Source organism: Salmo salar, chromosome 28, assembly GCF_965601325.2.
Source record: "Salmo salar chromosome 28, fSalSal1, whole genome shotgun sequence".
NCBI lineage: Eukaryota > Metazoa > Chordata > Actinopteri > Salmoniformes > Salmonidae > Salmo > Salmo salar.
The window spans coordinates 15,850,342-15,872,588 of record NC_138318.1 but is presented as its reverse complement, the minus strand read 5'-3'; the positions used below and the strand labels follow the sequence as shown (position 1 = coordinate 15,872,588).

The following is a 22,247-nucleotide window of genomic DNA, read 5'->3' as shown; positions in this document are numbered from 1 at the left end:
GAGTATTGGGACAGGGACAAAGAAAGGTGGATTTCTGAGGAAGAATGGAAGGGAAAAGAGGTCGAATAGAATGAGGAAAGCAGAGGTTGGATTTGAATTTGAGGAAGATAGTGCTAAAAATGGAGATGGACTGTTGAAGAAAATTGGTGTCAAGTGCAAACAGAGTGAGCCGTGCACCAGACCGAGTTCTGGAGGTGAAATGGAAGTGAATGAAGGCGAGTTAAGTGAAGGTGTGGTGAAGAGCTCAGAACCTGAGCCTGGCATCAATGGCCATGATATAGAATAATTTGGTCCAGTAGGAGTGACATTTTTGGACAAAGCGTATCCTTGCCTTTTGGCAGATCCATTTGTGGTTTCAGGGTGAGTGGGAAAGGACTTGGGTGCAGTTGAATCAGTGAAGGTAACCTGTTGTGATACTGTATTTATTTTGTGTTTCTTCTGACCAGAGGGAGCAGGTGCTCTGTGTTACGCAACTTGGGTTAATATCTATTTCTTGCTTTGCTCTTAGTAACAGTGCGCCATTAAATTGAGTGATTTCTGGGGTAGTGTTATGTGTGGAGGTGGAGCAATTGAAGTTGAAGATTCCTGGTGTTTGTGATGCCTGCCGTTTGGTGCGACGCAGACCAGGCGTTGAGCGTGGTGAAACAGAGGAGTCACTAACAGTTCTTTTGAGTCAGTCTTTACCAGACAGTCATGTTAGGATATATCATCCTGTTAGAGCTTTTGTGCCGAATCCACTGTGCTGTTTCAGGTGCAACGTTTATGGCCATGCGGCAGCAGTTTGTAGGAGGGAGATTCCAAGATGTGGGAAGTCTTCTGAAGATGCATGGGATAGAGGATTGTGTAGTTTCAGTGGATAAAGTTGTGTGTGTCAACTCTAGGGGTGTCCATGTTGATGGGGATTGTGTGTCAGCACAGAGGGATAGGCCAACGAGTGATATATGCTTCAGTAAGGTTGGCTTCTTAGCATTCATAGCAATGGTTATCAACTGGTAGCAAGGCTACCCACTGTGGAGCCAGGCTCAGGCAATCAGAATGAGTTTTTCCCCACAAAAGGGTTTTATTACTGACAGAAATATACGCAGTCTGCGGTTGTGAGGCCAGTTGGACGTACTGCCAAATTCTCTAAAACGACGTTGGTGGCAGCTTATCGTAGAGAAATTAACATTCAATGATCTGGCAACAGCTCTGGTGGACAATCCTGCAGTCAGCATGCCAATTGCACACTCCCTCAAAACTTGAGACATCTTTATTTATTGATTTTATTTAACCTTTATTTCACTAGGCAAGTCAGTTAAGAACAAATTCTTATTTACAATGATGGCCTACCAAAAGGTAAAAGGCCTCCTGCGGGGATGGGGGCTGGGATTAAAAATACAAATAAATGAAATAAAAATATAGACAAAACATACAACAGTACATAATGAGAGACCTAAGACAACAACATAGCATGGTAGCAACACAAAACAGGGTACAAACATTATTGGGCACGGACATCTGTGGCATTGTGTTGCACATTTTTATAGTGGCCTTATATTGTCCCAAGCGCAAGGTGTACCTGTGTAATGATCATGCTGTTGAAATCAGCTTCTTGATTTCCCACACCTGTCAGGTGGATGGATTATTTTGGCAAAGGAGAAATGCTCACTAGCAGAGATGTAAACACATTTGTGCATAGAATTTGAGAGAAAATAAGCTTTTTGTGCATATGGAAAATGTCTGGGATATTCTATTTCGGCTCATGAAACCAACACTTTACATGTTACGTTTGTATTTTTTTTCAGGATAAGGAATTATTCTGAATATTTCGAAGTCCCAATTTTTGCAGGCAAGTTTCAAACTCTCGCGGGAATTTGACATCACGTCGACATAAATTGTATCCCTTCTAGCAATGACCCGCTTCCAGGAAGGAAGAGGAAAATATTTGGCGCTTCACATTCAAGAACTTTCATAAACCTTACAACGTCACCCCAGTTCTTAAGTATAGACGTGACTGCAGCTTGGATCGCACGATGAGAGGACACATTTCAGTAAAAAATGGTAAAATGCAGTACAATTTGTAATCATTCTGATCCTAGCTAGTTAGTACAGACAAGCTAGCTATAGTAGCTAACGTTATCAGTGAAGTTCCTTTTCTATTTGCTAAGTTTAGGGAATAGCTTTTTTTAATTTATTAGCTTATTCTCTTACCAAATAAATACAGCTACCTAGTCATGTATTGGCAATATTATACTATTGGCTGAACCAGACTGTTCCGACCTGATTTAGGCAGCAAATACATCTGAACCTCAGAGTTAGGCCGCGAACCTTTGCCCGGCGTTGCGGACGCATGCCAGATCGTACAACGCCCGTAATGGTATTTTACTTGTCAGCTAACCATTGTTAAAGCAATCTGTTGCCTGACTGCGCAGTTGATGATGTAGCATGCAACCATTGGTTGACGCATGTAATGCCTGAGCAGGGAAACGCACCTTTAATTGTATTTATTTAACTTTAAACCTGCGTTCATAACCAAGTGAAGTGGGAAGGAGGTATTTAATAACACAAACAGGGAAAAATCCACCTGAACGCCCCTCCAGCTGGTAATTACTACTAATTATCATTCCTGAGCTCTGACTTCTCCCACATGGTGACCTTTGACTTCACCTATTAAGGAAATTACCTGAACAGCATTTTCCGCAGTTAAATGCAACAACAAAACATTATTTTTAAAAATCTATGTATTAATATGGATTTTGAACACTAATTTGTTTACAGGAGTGATAGCTGTACTTTTAGTTTATGGTTGACGCAGCTTGTTGGCCATTAGCCAATCAGTGAGTTCCAAGCACTTGCATTTATTTAACTATGTAAGTCAGTAAAGGACAAATTCTTATTTTCAATGACTGCCTTCCCCGGCCAAACCCTCACCCGGACGACACTGGGCCAATTGTGCGCCACCCTATGGAACTCCCAATCGCTGCCTGTTGTGATACAGCCTGGAATTGAACCAGGGTCTGTAGTGAAGCCTCTCGCACTGAGATGCAGTGCCTTAGACCGCTGCGCCACTCGGGAGCCCTGTAACCGACTGGTATTTAGGACTTCCCACTTGGTTATGAACAGCAGTATTAATCTTTATTTTTTTAAAATGTATTTCCCTTTAGAAATGCATATAATAGGCCTCTGATTAGGTTTGCAGAACAATTTTCTGGAAATGTTTGGGCTTTAACGGTAGAAATAATGTGTGTTAAGAACCTGAAATTCTATTCTATGTTTTCCATCACATGTAAATGCTTTGGATCCATTTTCATGTGATTTTAACATGAAAATGGATCCAAAGCATTTACATGTGATGGAAAACATTAATGGTATTTAAATCTGAAATTAAGTCACATTTGGTCTGATAGCCAAATTGATCAACTTGACCAATCCCAATTTTTGTATTCAAGAATGTTTTTCAAATGAGAAACTAATGTGTATTTTGCAATCAAAAACATTTTTTGAAAGGATCAACTATTTTGTGAATTTTCTATGTATGGAGGACACCTATCTTACATCTAGTAATATTTGGGTTGTCTTTTCTGGCTTAATTTGGAGAGAACCTCCAATCTTACTACTTCACCATGAAAGTGGTGAAGTTAGGTTGTCAATGGCAGTACTCTGAGCTCATAAGCCACTCATTTTGTTTAAAAAAATATATACAAATGTTATTTTGATGTGTATGTAGTGGGGGCATCAATGTTGCTGTACGTTTTTGCTTGTCCACATTTGCAGAATTTGGAAGTGAAACAATCTAACCTGCCTATCCAATATATGAATGTGGCCCTGTCTGTTTTACATCCCTTTAATACCAATGTTGCCTTTTTGCAACACTTACAAAACTACCTCTAGCTCAATGTTTGTTCTTCAATTTATATTTTTCTATATAAATCATTACGTCTTCAAGAAGACAGGAAACATATTTAACATGTACATGGCATGGATTTTCTACAACCTATGCTTGTATAGGGGACCAGGGATGTCAGACGAGTGGTAGGGATTAGAGGTTGACCGATTAATCGGAATAGCCGATTTAATTAGGGCCGATTTCAAGTTTTCATAACAATCGGCATTTTTGGACACCGATCATGGCCGATTACATTGCACTCCACGAGGAGACTGCGTGGCAGGCTGACTACCTGTTTTGCGAGTGCAGCAAGGAGCCAAGGTAAGGTGCTAGCTAGAATTAAATGTATCTTATAAAAAACAATAAATCTTAACATAATCACTAGTTAACTACACATGGTTAATGATATTACTAGTTTATCTAGCTTGTCCTGCGTTGCATATAGTCGATGCGGTGCCTGTTAATTTATCATTGAATCAAAGCCTACTTCACCAAACGGGTGATTTAACAAAAGCGCATTTGCGAAATAAGCACAATCGTTGCACGAATGTACCTAACCATAAACATCAATGCTTTTCTTAAAATTAATACACAGAAGTATATTTTTTTAAACCTGCATATTTAGTTAAAAGAAATTCATGTTAGCAGGCAATATTAAACTAGGGAAAATGTGTCACTTCTCTTGCGTTCGTTGCACGCAGAGTCAGGGTATATGCAACAGTTTGGGCTGCCTGGCTCGTTGCGAACTAATTTGCCAGAATTTTACGTAATTATGACATAACATTGAAGGTTGCGGAACGGTTCCGTGTTTCACTGAAAGAATAAAAGTTTTGTTGTCGTAATGATAGTTTCCGGATTTGACCATATTAATGACCTAAGGCTCGTATTTCTGTGTGTTATTATATTATAATTAAGTCTATGATTTGATAGAGCAGTCTGACTGAGCGGTGGTAGGCAGCAGCAGGCTCGTAAGCATTCATTCAAACAGCACTTTACTTCGTTTGCCAGCAGCTCTTCGCAATGCTTCAAGCATTGCGCTGTTTATGACTTCTAGCCTATCAACTCCCGAGATTAGGCTGGCAATACTAAAGTACCTATTAGAACATCCAATAGTCAAAGGTATATGAAATACAAATGGTATAGAGAGAAATAATCCTATAATAACTACAACCTAAAACTTCTTAACTGGGAATATTGAAGACTCATGTTAAAAGGAACCACCAGCTTTCATATGTTCCCATGTTCTGAGCAAGGCACTTAAACGTTAGCTTTTTTACATGGCACATATTGCACTTTCACTTTCTTCTCCAACACTTTGTTTTTGCATTTTTTAAACCAAATTGAACATGTTTTATTATTTATTTGAGAATTAATTGTTTTTATTGATGTATTATATTAATTTAAAATAAGTGTTCATTGTTAATTCAGTTGGCTGTACTGCCAAATTCTGTAAAACAATGTCAGAGGCGTCTTATGGTAGAGAAATTTAACATTACATTTTCTGGCAATATCTCTGGTGGACATTCCTGCAGTCAGCATGCCAATTGCACACTCCCTCAAAACATAAGACATCTGTGGCATTGTGTTGTGTGACAAAACGGCACATTTTAGTGGCCTTTTATTGCCCCCCCAGCACAAGGTGCACCTGTGTAATGATCATGCTGTTTAATCAGCTTTATATGGCACATCTGTCAGGTGGATGGATTATCTTGGCAAAGGAGAAATGTTTACTAACAGGGATGTAAACAAATGTGTGCACTACATTTGAGAAATAACCTTTGTGCATGGAAAATGTCTGGGCTATTTTATTTCGGCTCATGAAACATGGGACCAATGCTTGGTACCATGCGTTTTTATATTTTTGTTCAGTGTACATTTTGACTGGAACAGGAGTGGAGTGTTCTTTCAGCATCTTGAGCGAATGCGAATTAGCAGTCGGCACCTCTACCGACGGTCCCTGTCTTTATCAGCGTCATAGAAGTTTAACTTAAATATTAAATATCAGCTTATCATATTATCAACTTAAATATTATCAGAAACATGATGGGTCATTTTCACAGATTTCTATTTCCTTACAACGGGTCAAACAGATGTCAATTTGGAAATGTTGCACAATTATTTTATTTAAAAACAAAATAAATATTGCGTTCTCACGTCAACTAGATTGACACATTCGTTCTATTGCTTTTAAGACATTATTCCTGGTGAGCAAGGATTCATTTAGTCTTCTAGGACAACCTGTAATGACAGAAGCGAAGCTGCATTTATCTAATTATAGACAGTTGACCAACATTGAGAGCTTGGAACAAAGGTTCTATCTGCAAAAAGATGATTGAGATAATTGGCTTTCATGTTCCGAACTCTGATTGGTTTCAGCAATTTGTCTTATTTTTTTTCAACGTATTAACATGAATTGGCGGTAGCCTTGTTTTGTTCAATGGTCTCTGTCAATAACTCAATTGTTGAAATTATAATCAGAAATGTATCTAAATTAGGTAAAAGAAAAATCACTGATCGTTCCATCTCTGACTGTAGCGTACAGCGCATTTTCTATATTTGTGGGTTAGGGTCTGGTGGGGGCCTCAGTTTTTCACTTACTTATATAGATGGGCTTTTAGCAATTGGGTGCGGGTTAACAAAAAGCTGATTAGTGCATCGAACCGCATCGAGTCGTTCTCTAACATTTGTTGCATGAACACATTCATTTTCCATTTATAGTTTTACAATCTGCTACTGCTGGAGCTCATGAGCTGGTCCTCTGAGCTGGATCTGTCTGACCTTGACTTTGTGTAGGGCTGGGTGATTTATATATATATATATATTTTTTTTAAATTAGATAACGATAATTATCATGATATTAATCAAATGTGTTAAAGGTAAACCCTTACAAGTCATGAGAAAGAAATAAAAATAGTGCAAGTCAATATGCATTAAAACTGTTAGCCTAATGGCACATCAGTTTGTTGGGGTAGTTGTTGTCTTACAAGCAAGAAAGACAAGTCTGTCTACTGTCTCTAGCTTTAATGATAATTTCACAATTTTAATCAAATGTTTAAAAGGGTAATTTCTGCTAAAGACGCCTGCCTCAACAAACCGAAGGCTTTCATGTTTCTTATTCATTGTCAGAAGTAGAACTCACAAATAACATTAACTCCACTTTTTTTTTTTAAAGCCATAAACCCTTACAAGTTATGAACAACAAATAATAAAAATAATAAAAAATAATAGTGCAAGTCAATATGTATTATAACTGTTAGACTAATGGCACATCACAGTTGAAGTTGGGGTAGTTGTCTTGCAAGGTACAAGCTTGAAAGACAAGTCTGTTTATGGTCTCTGGCTTTAAAGCTGCCCTATGGAAGGTCACTATGTTGCCACCTGTGATTAAAACCTGCTCTGAAGGGGGAGCTGGTCGCAGGAATGCACAGGTAGCACTTTGCCAGGTGGCTGACATAGGGAAAAGATTTTTTTGGAGAGACTTGCACCAGTCCAGTGGATTGGTTTCACTGTCAGCATCAGGAGACTGAAGGTAGCAGCTGAGTTCCTTTTCTACCAGCTGGATTTCAGTAAGACCTATGGTGGTGGAGCATGGCTTTTTGAAAAAGCTGCCCGGTGACTCTCTTTTTAGCTGGCAGTTGAGGTGAAGCAGCAGCAACGTCTCCCTTTGCTGGGTTTGGGTTTTCATGTCCCTCATTGACCATCTCTGACAGCATTTGCTTTAATGTGGCCCACCTTTGATGTAATGTGTTTTAAACCGAGGGTCGACCAACGAGGCTTTGTCCAGGAGGTCATCTGTGGCTAGGTCATCATATTTCTCATTCAGATAGTCCATCACCAACGTTTTGATGGGTTTGGGTGAGCTCTGTTTCACCATCAGGTTTGACTTAGTCCCCAGGAGGTGAGGGCGTCAATGAGCCCCTCTGCTATAGCTTCACCCGTGTGGTTGTCGGGAAAGTATGATGTTTGAAGGCATTTATTTCGAAGATTCCACTCTTTGTCAATATAGCGCATAGTGAGGCTAATATAAGGCTCTGACGTGCCACTAGACCACAGATCGGTAGTAGTAGCAAAATACGTAATCTGTCTTGTGCTGTTCCTCAACTTTTTCCCTACACTTGGCGTAGAGTTTAGGCAGTGTGAGAGGAATGTTTGCGGCCAGGGAGCACGTACCTGGGGTCAATTAAATTGATAAGCCTCTTGAAACCTTTGACTGCTAATTGGTAGCATGTCCTTAGCAATGCAATGTATAATAGCATTTGTGATGTCTTTTCGATGTTTGCTCGTAGGGCATAAACGCTGTCAGTGTTGACTGCTTCGGGCAAACATCCCTAGATTGGCTGGTGCTTGAGGGACGTTTATCAATACCGTGGTTCAAGCTTTCTGCATGTTCCAAAGAGTGATTTTGCTTCACACTTGGTAGCCACCTGTCTACGGCACAATTTGCACCGAACATTGCTCTGCTCTTTGTCGGACTTCAAAAAGCCAAACCGCTTCCAAATAACTGAAACAGTTTAACCCTTTTTTAAAATCAATTTCTTTGTTGGAAGCTGCTCCTTCTCCATGGCTCACTGCCACTGTTTTTGCCTACATCACACATTTTTCGGGCTTAAGTGGCGACTCCATCACTCGAGGTGCTAAGTGGTTTTTAAGTGGTCGTATACCTCTCCACGTGCATATTGTCACTTCTCCGCACGTTCCTGCTGCGTCAGAGGTGAAATGGACTGCTGTACATAATTATTCTATATCGACATCAAATTAATATTGTTTTTATATTGTTATTGAGGAAATAATTCCCTCTATTGATTTATCGCCCAGCCCTACTTCTGTGTGTAAATGGTGTACGCTCAGTGGCAAGTTTCCAAAAGTTTTTTAACATTTTTATTTTTTTTACCTTCTAGGTACACCTCCCCGTTCAAGAAAATGGTTAGTTCCGACAGACAGCGAGTCATTTATAAAGCAGACAGACAGAGGCATTCAGTTACTGTTTGGTGGAATGTTAGAATGGGCAAAATGAATGACCTAGGCGTATACTATGTAGGCACCTTATCAGAGCCGTAAGGGAGACTAGGCATCAACCACTGTCAGATTAGGGGGGGCAATGTAGACTTTTTTGTCCCCCTCACTTTGATTCTGAAATCACCATCACCCACTAATTAACTTGTCATTTTTGCAGCTATTTATCATTTACAAAATAGCTATGATATAGCTAATGAATATACAAACATTAGAGACACCATCCTAATATTGAGTTGCACCCCCTTTTGCCCACAGAACAGCCTCAATTGGGGGCTTCAGGTAGCTTAGTGGTTAGAGCGTTGGGCCAGTAACCGAAAGGTTGCTAGAACGAATCCCCAAGCTGACAAGGTAAAAATCTCTCGTTCTGCCCCTGTTCCTAGGCCGTCATTGTAAATAAGAATTTGTTCTTAACGGACTTGCCTAGTTAAATAAAATAAAAATTGTTGGCATGGACTCTACAAGGTGTCAAGTGTTACACAGGGATGCTAGTACCTGTTGTCTATATGCTTTCCACAGTTGTCAAGTTGGCTGGATGCCCTTTGGGTGGTGGACCGTACTTCATACCCAGGAAACTGTTGTGTGGAAAAACCCAGCAGCATTGCAGTTCTTGACGCACACAAACCGGTGCACCTGGCACCTACTAACATACTTTGTTTGAAGGCACTTAAATACTTTCAAGCGCATTCACCCTCTGAATGGCACACATGCACAATCCATGTCTCAATTGTCTTGAGGCTTAAAAATCTTTCTTTAACCTGTGTGCTCCCCTTCATATACACTGATTTGAAGTGGATCATAGCTTTCACCTGGTTAGTCTGCCATGGAAGGAGCGGACTGAACACAGCGGTGCAGATCGCTTCCAGATAAAAACGTAATATTCAAACTCTGACTAAATATTAGCACTTCACTCCACATACTCGTGTAATAACCTTCAATCTGGATAACAAATAAAGCTAGAGAATTGTATCTTCCAAAATAAACCAACCAAACATGACCGAGAAACATGGAGAACCAATCCCCAAAAGAACATGTGGCGACTCAACGGACACAGACAATTTATGCTTTTTCACCACCCGGAATGCTAAGGGTGGAAACCGATCTGATGATAAACTGGGCATAGTTGAATTAGTCAGTAAATCTATAAAGAAGTTGAAGGCGAGCCTCAAGATGAGTGACACAAAAGCTGCGACAATGAAGGAAACAAACAAGCTTAAAGGTACAGTCAATAAGATGGAAACATGTTAAGGAACTTCAAAAAGGAGAACCTCTTTCTGAGAGAAGCCTTACTTCACATACAGACAAGATCTATGAGACAGAATCTGATACTTACTGGTATCAAAGAAAAAGGCAAATCGTGGTGAAAGAATTCTTTCTTACAGTGCTGCAGATCCCAGACGATGTTATAGACAAAATCCAACTCTGAACGTGTACACCGTTTAGGACCAGGATATGAGCACCCAATCGTTGCCAAATGTGCATTCTTTAAAGATGAAAATAAATGGTTAAAAGCCTGGGTAAAAGACTCACTGGCATGAGGAGGCATGAATGATCAGTTCCTGAAAGAAGTTGCAGAACGGTGTAAAGTTCTGCATCCACTCTTCAAGGAGAATAGATTAATAGGGAAACGTTTAGCTCTCATAGTCGATAAACTGTATATTGATAACCAAATGTTCAGACACCCATACTACTCCATGTCTATTCTAAATATTAAAGTTCCCATGGAGTCGAACAATGGAACACCCAATACTATCCATGGAAGGGATTGTAATAAAAAAATATGGGGAAAACTAAACAATTGATAAAGAAATAAACTACAACTAGACTATACCATTCAAGGAATGTTGTAACATAAGTTGAATACTAATTATTTAGATGGATAATTAAGTAATATATCAAGTATAAGGAACTGGAACACAAAAGTACTCAATCAACATGGTAGGGATAAGAACACTGCAAACAGGACATAAAAAGCACAGTATGTGCAGGTGAATTGTGATGGAAGGTAGGGGGTGTGTTTTAGCATTTTAAGTGAGTGAAAATGGTTGCGAATACCAGAGCTTATGTGTCTGCGAGCAGGGCTTTTGAGAGCTCTTAACATTTTGTGCAGATATGGGATATACATTTTAAAATGTAGTTTAGTTATTGTCCTATCATGATGGAACGGTCCCCAACCCCTATACCCTAGACACCCACGTGAGCAACCCATACACTAAGGAGAAGTCCTTATCTGTTTTATGGTCCTACTGTAAGTAGCATATACAAAGCCAAAACAAAGAAATTCAGAGACCCACTAAAGCACTGCCCCGTCAAGATTGAGTCTGCCTGGCAGTGTTGGGCCTACAAAGCCAAAGGGTGTGAAACTCCCTTACGGACTCGGGAGAGGCGAAGGTCAAGAGCAATGCATCCTCTGAAACACAACCAAACTGCTTCTTGACACAATGCCCACTTAACCCGGAAGCCAGCCGCACCAATGTGTCAGAAGAAACACCAGCATGCACTGCGCCCGGCCCGCCACTAGAGTCGCTAGTGCGTGATGGTTAAAGGACATCCCTGCCGGCCAAACCCGGATGATGCTGGGCCATTTGTGCGCCGCACCATGGGTCTCCCAGTCGCGACCAGCTGCGACAGAGCCTGGACTCGAACCCAGAATCTCTAGTGGCACAGCTAGCACTACGATGCAGTGCCTTGCGCCACTCGAGAGGCCCGACCCCAATGCAATTCTAAAGTATAATACATCCTGTGTGATTTCAACAGATTTGTTAAATTAGCATTTGTCTTTTGTTGATTTTATGTAACATTCCAACCTAGTTTAGCATGATCTATTAAATGATGGCGTTCTACTATTTGTATTAATTTGCATCACTGTCAATGACATACTTATTTTGAAGGCTAACTGCAAAGTCCACCATTATGGTTAGCTTCACAGATGGGTCCGACCACCATTAATCAAATAAGAACTGTCTTATGAATTAGGGTTGTTTTAGATGACACCTAGCTATATAGTTAGCTAGCTAACTATAGCTACTGAAACGTGTCGTTTTGCTATGTTTTTGGGGAAGAACATTGTTTGCATCCATGAGCTAGCTAGCTTTTTTTTTATGACCAGCACTGTAGGTGCGTGCACAAGAACACTTTACCAGCATCATAGCATACGTATCAATGAATCGTTGTGACATATGAAATACGAGTGATTGTGTAATAACTACGTACATTTATGAACGCGTTCAATTGTGACATGCAGTCATTCAGGTCCTGATTGGGAAACAAGCTTATTTGACATGCAAAGACCCAAACAGCGTTCCATAGAAATCCTGATTTGAGAATGAAACGACTGAACAATTGAACAATGAAACAGCACAGCAAATAAGTGAAAGAAATAGGTTTTGATTATGTTTTACTGGTAATGGGGACATGCGTACAGTAAATGATAACAAAAAAACTTTTTGGTGTGTGTGCCCTTTATTTACAGTTGAAGTCGGAAGTTTACATACATTTATGTTGCAGTCATTAAAACTCGTTTTTCAACCACTCCACATTTCTTGTTAACTATAGTTTTGGCAAGTCGGTTAGGACATCTACTTTGTGCATGACACAAGTCATTTTTCCAGCAATTGTTTACAGACAGATTATTTCACTTATAATTCACTGTATCACAATTCCAGTGGGTCAGAAGTTTACATACACTAAATTGACTGTGCATTTAAACAGCTTGGAAAATTCCAGAAAATGATGTCATGGTGTTAGAAGCTTCTGATTAATTAATTAATTTGAGTCAATTGGAGGTGTACCTGTGGATGTATTTCAAGGCCTACCTTCAAACGCAGTGCCTCTGCTTGACATCATCGGAAAATCAAAAGAAATCAGCCAAGACCTCAGGAAAAGAATTGTTGACCTCCAAGTCTGGTTCATCCTTGGGAGCAATTTCCAAATGCCTGATGGTACCGCGTTCATCTGTACAAACAATAGTACGCAAGTATAAACACCATGGGACCACGCAGCCGTCATGCTGCTCAGGAAGGAGATGCATTCTGTCTCCTAGAGTTGAACGTACTTTGGTGCGAAAAGTGCAAATCAATCCCCGAACAACAGCAAAGGACCTTATGAAGTTGATGGAGGAAATGGGTACAAAAGTATCTATATCCACAGTAAAACAAGTCTTATATCGACAACTTGAAAGGCCGCTCAGCAAGGAAGAAGCCACTGATTCAAAACCGCCATAAAAAACCAGACTACAGTTTGCAACTGCACATGGAGACAAAGATCGTACTTTTTTGAGAAATGTCCTCTGGTCTGATGGAACTGTTTGTCCATAATGACCATCGTTATGTTTGGAGGAAAAAGGGGGATGCTTGCAAGCCGAAGAACACCATCCCAACCGTGAAGCACGGGGGTGGCAGCATCATGTTGTGGGGGTGCTTTGCTGCAGGAGGGACTGGTGCACTTCACAAAATAGATGGCATCATGAGGCAGAAAATTGTGGATATATTGAAGCAACATCTCAAGACATCAGTCAGGAAGTTAAAGCTTGGTTGCAAATGGGTCTTCCAAATGGACAATGACCCCAAGCATTCTTCCAAAGTTGTGGTAAAATGGCTTAAGGGCAACAAATTCAAGGTATTGGAGTGGCCGTCAAAGCCCTGACCTCAATCCCATGAATTTGTGGGCAGAACTGAAAAGGCGTGTGTGAGCAAGGAGGCCTACAAACCTGACTCAGTTACACCAGCTCTGTCAGGAGGAATGGACCAAAATTCACCGACCGTATTGTGGGAAGCTTGTGGAAGGCTACCCAAATGTTTGACCCTAGTTAAACAATTTAAAGGCAATGCTACCAAATACTAATTGAGTATGTAAACTTCTGACCCACTGGGAATGTGATGAAAGAAATAAAAGCTGAAATAAATCATTATCTCTACTATTATTCTGACATTTCACATTCTTCAAATAAATGATTCAATTTCAGGAATTGTGAGACTGAGTTTAAATGTATTTGGCTAAGGTGTATGTGAACTTATGACTTCAACTGTATCTTGGCAAGTCCGTTAAGAACGAATTCTTATTTACAATGATTGCCAAACCTGGACAACGCTGTGTCAATTGTGCTCCACCCTATGGGACTCCCAATCACGGCCGGATGTGATACAGCCTGGATTTGAACCAAGGACTGCAGTGATGCCTCTTGCACTGAGATGCAGTGCCTTAGACCGCTCTGTTGTGTGTGTGTGTGTGTGTGTGGGAACTACTTAACTGTACTAGAATGCTTAAATAGCTGCAATTTTTAATTTTTATCAGTATCGCTTTATTTGCAAGGAAAGTATCGGCCAAAAATCTATTATCGGTGCATCACTAATATATAATAGAAATTGCTGTGAGGGCGTTGGAAATGCTTTTGGCGGCACTGTGCTCTTTTCAAAGGATGTGTCCCGGTCTCTCGGGGGCCCTGGGATCCGGAGGGACACTGGAATGTCAACCTAACTTGGGTTTTTACCTCGCTAAAAGACAAGTAATATGTATGTTTACAGGAAACTCATTCAACAATTTTAGATGAAGTTGTGTGGGGAAAAGGACTGGGGGAGGTGCGAAATATACTTCTCCCATGGGCAAAAAAATTCTAAAGGAGTGACTTAATTAGCGATTTTGATCCGAGTGTGCAAATTGTCCAAACAGATCTGCAAGGTAGATGGATGATTTTAAGTATGTTATTGAACCATGAACAGATATGGCTCATTAATAGTGGACGATATTGCCACTCCTATTTGCCTTATGTTCAATCAACGCCTACAAGAAAGTGTGTGCCCTCAGGCCTGGGGGGAAGCTAAAGTCATTCCGCTACCCAAGAATAGTAAAGCCCCCTTTACTGACTCGAATAGCTGACCAATCAGCCTGTTACCAACCCTTAGTAAACTTTTCGAAAAAATGGTGTTTGACCAGATACAATGCTATTTCATAGTAAACAAATTAACAGACTTTCGGCACGCATATAGGGAAGGACACTCAACAAGCACAGCACTTACAAAAATGACTGATTGGCTGAGAGAAATTAATAAAATGATTGGGGGGGGGCTGTCTTGTTAGACTTCAGTGCCGCTTTTGACGTTATTGATCATAGTCTGCTGCTGAAAAAATGTATGTGTTATGGCTTTACACCCCCTGCTATAAAGAGTTACTTGTCTAACAGAACACAGAGGATGCTCTTTAATGGAGGCCTCTACAACATAATCCAGGTAGAATCAGGAATTCCCCAGGGTAGCTGTTTAGGCCCTTGCTTTTTTTTTAAATTTTTACTAACGACATGCCACTGGCAAGTGTGTCTATGTATGTGGATGACTCAACACTATACACGTCAGCTACTACACCGACTGAAATGACTGCAACACTTAACAAAGAGCTGCAGTTATTTTCGGAATTTGTTGCAAGGAATAACTTAGTCCTAAATATTTCCAAAACTAATAGCATTGTATTTGGGACAAATCATTCACTAAACCTCAACTACGTCTCGTAATGAATAATGTGGAAATTGAGCAAGTTGAGATGACTAAACTGCTTGGAGTGATCCTGGTTTGTGTCAATATATTTTGACCAGGAGTTTACAACAATAGCTAAAATGGGGAGAAGTCTGTCCATAATAAAGCTCTGCTATGCCTTCTTAACAACACTATCAACAAGGCAGGTCCTCCAGGCCCTGGTTTTGTTGCACCTAGACTACTGTTCAGTCGTGTGGTCAGGTGCCACAAAGAGGGACTTGGGAAAGTTGCAGTTGGCTCAGCACAGGGCAGCACAGCTGGCCCTTAAAAGTATACGGAGAGCTAACATTAAGGACATGCATGCCAATCTCTTAATGGCTCAAAGTGGAAAAGATTGACTTCATTACTTGTTTTCGTAAGAGGTGTTGACATGCTGAATATACCAAGCTGTCTGTTTTTTTTAAAGTACTGGCACACAGCTCGGACATCCATGCATACCCCACAAGACATGCCACCAGAGGTCTCTTTACAGTCCCCAAGTCCAGAACAGACTATGGGAGGCGCACAGTACAACAGAGCCATGACTACATGGAACTCTATTCCACATCAGATAACTGATGCAAGCAGTAGAATCAGATTTAAAAAGCAGGAAAAAATGCACCTTATGGAACAACGGGGACTGTGAAGAGACACGTTGTATGGTGGTGGTGTGAATATGTGGTGGTGTAGGGATGTTATATGATGTACTGTTATCTTTAGCTCATTCAGGACAAACACAGGTCACTGTGTTTTGTTTTATATGTAATGTGGGTGCTTGGGTGTGTTTGGACCCCTTGGCAGCAGCTAACGGGAACCCTAATAAATATATCTATACGGTCCAAATAATGATGAAAGGGAAAGGAGGATACCTAGTCAGTTGTACAACTGAAATCCATGCTTCTTTGAAAATATATATACTGCTCAACACATCCTAGATCTGAATGAAAGAAATAATCTTATTAAATAGTTTTTTCTTTACATAGTTGAATGTGCTTACAACAAAATCACACAAAAATAATCAATGGAAATCCAATTTATAAACCCATGGAGGTCTGGATTTGGAGTCGCACTCAAAATTAAAGTGGAAAACCACACTACAGGCTGATCCAACTTTGATGTAATGTCCTTAAAACAAGTCAAAATAAGGCTCAGTAGTGTGTGTGGGCCTCCACGTGCCTGTATGACCTCCCAACAACGCCTGGGCATGTTCCTGATGAGGTGGCGGATGGTCTCCTGAGGGATCTCCTCCCAGACCTGGACTAAAGCATCCGCCAACTCCTGGACAGTCTGTGGTGCAACGTGGCGTTGGTGGATGGAGCGAGACATGATGTCCCAGATGTGCTCAATTGGATTCAGGTCTGGGGAACGGGCGGGCCAGTCCATAGCATCAATGCCTTCCTCTTGCAGGAACTGCTGACACTCCAGCCACATGAGGTCTAGCATCGTCTTGCATTAGGAGGAACCCAGGGCCAACCGCACCAGCATATTGTCTCACAAGGGGTATGAGGATCTCATCTCGGTACCTAATGGCAGTCAGGCTACCTCTGGCGAGCACATGGAGGGCTGTGCGGCCCCCCAAAGAAATGCCACCCCACACCATGACTGACCCACTGCCAAACCGGTCATGCTGGAGGATGTTGCAGGCAGCAGAACGTTCTCCAAGGCGTCTCCAGACTCTGTCACGTCTGTCACGTGCTCAGTGTGAACCTGCTTTCATCTGTGAAGAGCACAGGGCGCCAGTGGCGAATTTGCCAATCTTGGTGTTCTCTGGCAAATGCCAAACGTCCTGCACGGTGTTGGGCTGTAAGCACAACCCACACCTGTGGACGTCGGGCCCTCATTCCACCCTCATGGAGTCCTGTTTCTGACCGTTTGAGCAGACACATGCACATTTGTGGCATGCTGGAGGTCATTTTGCAGGGCTCTGGCAGTGCTCCTCCTGCTCCTCCTTGCACAAAGGCGGAGGTAGCGGTCCTGCTGCTGGGTTGTTGCCCTCCTACGGCCTCCTCCACGTCTCCTGATGTACTGGCCTGTCTCCTGGTAGCGCCTCCATGCTCTGGACACTACGCTGACAGACACAGCAAACCTTCTTGCCACAGCTCGCATTGATGTGCCATCCTGGATGAGCTGCACTACCTGAGCCACTTGTGTGGGTTGTAGACTCCGTCTCATGCTACCACTAGAGTGAAAGCACCGCCAGCATTCAAAAGTGACCAAAACATCAGCCAGGAAGCATAGGAACTGAGAAGTGGTCTGTGGTCCCCACCTGCAGAACCACTCCTTTATTGGGGGTGTCTTGCTAATTGCCTATAATTTCCACCTGTTGTCTATTCCATTTGCACAACAGCATGTGACATTTATTGTCAATCAGTGCTGCTTCCTAAGTGGACAGTTTGATTTCACAGAAGTGTGATTGACTTGGAGTTACGTTGTTGTTTAAGTGTTACCTTTATTTTTTTGAGCAGTGTATCTCTCTCTCAAACCTACAATCAATACAAGACTATTATGGTGGGAGATTATAATACGGTTTTAAATGCCTCAATGGACCGTAAAGGAAATCACTCTACAAACTATCACCCTCATGCACTTAAGGAAATCACGAATGTCATGAATATATTGGAACTAGTAGATATATGGAGGCTTAAATATCCTGACCTAGTGAGATTGTGTGTGTATACATACATACATGCATGCATGCATGCATGGTAGAGGCTCAATCAAGCTAGTAATCTTGATTTACTTTGACATTCTCGCTGCCACCAAAAGTAAAAAGTGTTGATGGGGGACAGAATGTGGTCAGACCATCAAAAAATTGGCATATATATTACTCTTACAGAATTTCCACGTGGGCGAGGATATTGGAAATGTAATCATCAAAGCCTATTGGATGATTAAAAACAAGTTCATTAGGAAATAATTTATAACTGACTTTTTCAGACATGGGTACAGCAGATCACCTTATTGTATAGGACACTTTTTAAATGTCTTTGGAGGCTATGCAATTCAGTACTTATCTAAAACAAAAGCAATTCAGGTAGAAAAAGTCCATATTTTAAAAAGGAAATGGAAGGACTCATGGTACAGATAGCAATAAACTGTACCATAGAGGCACAGTAAGTTGGAGGAAAAATAAATGGAGACCTATTCAAGAAAGATCACGTGTTATTTATTTATTTATTTATATATATATATATATATATATATATAATCAAAATAAAGCAAACTCGATGGAATGTGGGGGAAAATGCATTAAATAATTTTTTCATCAACCTAGAAATACTACCAGAAAGAATTTACTGAAACTTGTTACAAATGGAGTCACCCATGGTTCACCAAATATATTTTGAGAGGCAAAGTACTTTTAAGCACATTTTTTGTATGTCCTTATCTCCACTAACTGAGGATAATTGTAAATATAAAGATCTAGTCCATTGAAAAAATTGGAGGCCTCTTACAAATTTGATCCTTCCCTATATGCGTGCCAATGTTTGTTGCTTCACAGTCACCTCAGTCATTTGTGTAAGTGCTGTGCTTGTTGAGTGTCCTTCCCTATAAGCATGCTGAAATTCTGTGGTCAATGTGTTGACTGAAAAATAGCATTGTATCTGGTCAAACACAATTCCCCCCCCCCCCCCCCCCCCAGAAGTTTACTACGGGTTGGTAACCGGTTGATTGGTTGGCTATTTGAGCCAGTAAAGGGGGCTTTACTATTCTTGGGTAGCGGAATGACTTTAGCTTCCCTCCAGGCCTGAGGGCACACACACTCTAGTAGGCATAAATTGAAGATGTGGCAAATAGGAGTGGCAATATCATCTGCTATTATCCTCAGTAATTTTCCATCTAGATTGTCATTCTTGATAGACAACAAATGTTTTCGCCTCTTCCACACTGACTTTACGGAATTCAAAAGTACAATTCTTGTCTTTCATAATTTGGTCTGATATACTTGGATGTGTAGTGTCAGCGTTTTGTTGCTGGCATGTCATCCCTATGTTTTCTTATCTTGCCAATGAAAAAGTCATTAAAGTAGTTTGCAATATCATTGGGCTTTGTGATGAATGAGCCATCTGATTCAATAAACTGGGGTGGAAGAAAAAGTAGGTGGGCGTGGGTTCCCCAGTAGCTTATGTAGGTTTGCTACTTGCTTGCTAAGAGTAGCTACTTCGCTCCTGTAGTCCACCGCAAGCAGTTGCTACATTGAAAGTCAACGCGGTCCACATTGTCTCGGAACAAAACAAAGTAAACGCAGCTCCTGCAACGTTGCCTTCTTTTAAATCCACAATTTGGATCCCTCCACAACTCTCTAATAGAGGATCTAGATACTTTTTACAACCAAATTATGATATTATGTATTGGACCACTAAAAAATAACATTTTTACATTACTGTGTAGTTAACTACATGAGTCAGACCATTTTATTGGTATTCTACATATCCCGAAAGAAATGATCTTACTACAATAAATGATCTTACGACAAAAATAGGTAAGATGAAAAGGAAAATACCTGTATTTGTGGAAAAATCACCCTGATTAACTCTATAGTCATATCCCAATTTACCTATTTGCTTATGGTCTTACCTACACATAGCGACTTGTTTTTAAAATTATTTTATGAGCAAAGAATATTCACTTATTTGGAACGGCAGGCCAGACAATTAAACGGGCCATTTTTATATAATTAATGTGAATTCGGGGGGTAGAAATGATGAAATATTAAAGCATTAGACCTCACTGACGGTTTCAGTCATACAAAAGTTATTCTTCAATCTAAACTGGTTCTCTAGCAAATTTAGTAAGAATGTCTCACCCCATGTTCAAGAATGGCCTTTTTCCCTTTATTCAGATTACAACCTCTCACTTTCAGTTATTTGAAAAGGAAATAATCTCCCAAAATATCTCTTTTTAAAACAAACCATAGAAAGTTGGTTACAAATTCAGTTTAATCCACCAGAAAAGACAGAACAAATAATACTACAACATATTGTGGTTAAACTCAAATATACAAATTTATATTAGGTTTTTCACAAAAAGAAGTGTAATCTTTGTAAGGGATATCATAAATAGGACTGGTGGCATTGTCACACATGCAGCTAACAAAAAATATATGGACATGTTTACCAAAATTACAACCAACTAATTGCAGCATTCCTGCAAAAATGGAAGCGGCAAGTAGAAGGGGGAGGAAGTAAAGAACTTGTCTGTCGGTCCTGCATTAAAGACCAAAACCGGTTTTAAAAAAAATTGTGATTTTATAAAGTATACCAGCTTCATTTAAGGACCAAAAAATTGACAGCTGTGCCATATGAATTCCAAAATAGGAAAGGAAGACCCAGAGTTACTTCTGCAGAGGATAAGTTCATTAGAGTTACCAGCCTCAGAAATTGCAGCCCAAATAAAATGCTTCAGTTCAATTAACAGGCATATTTCAACATCAACTGTTCAAAGGAGACTGTGTGAATCAGGCCTTCATGGTCGAATTGCTGCAAAGGAACCACTACTAAAGGACAAAAATAAGAAGAGACTTGCTTGGGCCAAGAAACATGAGCAATGGACTTAGGACCAGTGGAATTTTGTCCTTTTGGTCTGATGAGTCCAAATTTGAGATTTTTGGTTCCAACCACCATGTGTTTGTGTGACGCAGACTAGGTTAACGGATGATTTCTGCATGTGTGGTTCCCACCGTGAAGCATGGAGGAGGTGGTGTTATGGTGTGGGGACGCTTTGCCGGTGACGCTGTCTGTGATTTATTTAGATTTCAAGGCACACTTAACCAGCATGGCTACTACAGTATTCTGCAGCGATACGCCATCCCATCTGGTTTAGGCTTAGTGGGACTATCATTTGTTTTTCAATGGGACAATGACCCAAAACACACCTTCAGCTGTGTAAGGGCTATTTGACCAAGAAGTAGAGTGATGGAGTGCTGCATCAGATGACCTGGCCTCCACAATCACCCGACCTCAACCCAACTAAGATGGTTTGGGATAAGTTGGACCGAAGAGTGACGGAAAAGCAGCCAGCAAGTGCTCAGCATATGTGGGAACTCGTATGTGGAAACTGTTGGAAAAGCATTCCAGGTGAAGCTGGTTGAGAGAATGCCAAGAGTGGGCAAAGATGTCAAGGCAAAGGGTGGCTACTTTGAAGAATCTCAAATATAAGATTTTTATTTGTGTAACACTGTTTTGGTTACTACATGATTCCTTATGTGTTATCTCATAGTTTTGATGTCTTCACTATTTTTTTCTACAATGTAGAAAATTGTAATAAAAAAAAAAGGAAAACCCTAGAATGAGTAGGTGTGTCCAAACTTACGACTGGTATTGTGTGTGTATATTATAACAAAATATATTGGGGATTGGAAATGATGGAATTACATTGATGGAAGCTACAATCTATGTGTGCTATTAAAGTTGATCTACACCCCCCAAAATTTGTTTAGTACAACTTTGGATTTCACCTCCCCATCTTGAAATCAAATGGTTTTGACCGTTTGGAAGTTGAGTTTCTTTTCACCTCCCGCTTTGGCCATGCAGTGCACCTTGAAAAAGTGATTCCTCATCATGAAATTATCAACTTTACCCTGTTTAACTAAAAATGACCGTATACACTTTTGTATAAAGCAAAACTTGTCGATGGTGAACCTGAACAGTCGAAATCAAATCTATTGTAAGCTCCTTTTCAGCAGGTAGGCTATAGCCAGATGAGAATGGTCTCTGGTAGCTGACTTTTATTCTGGTAAAACACAATTTAACAGCACCAAGATAACAATTGCAGCGTTCAAAACAACTGGAACTCTGAAGGGAAAAATTGCTCCGACTGGGGAAAAATCGCCGGTCATTCGACTCGGAATTCCAAGTCAACTCTGG

At 40.6% G+C, this 22,247-nt stretch overlaps 1 protein-coding gene across 1 annotated transcript in view; it reads left to right on the top strand.

The window, feature by feature from the left end:
- The first annotated feature begins 1,866 nt into the window (after nt 1-1,866).
- LOC106589515 (uncharacterized) overlaps nt 1,867-22,247 on the top strand; it is a 29,043-nt gene continuing 8,662 nt past the window's right edge. Inside the window, exon 1 of the mRNA XM_014179598.3 lies at nt 1,867-2,040. Coding sequence (XP_014035073.1) covers nt 2,013-2,040 — 28 coding nt within the window. The 5' untranslated portion in view covers nt 1,867-2,012. The remainder of the gene's footprint in view (nt 2,041-22,247) is intronic.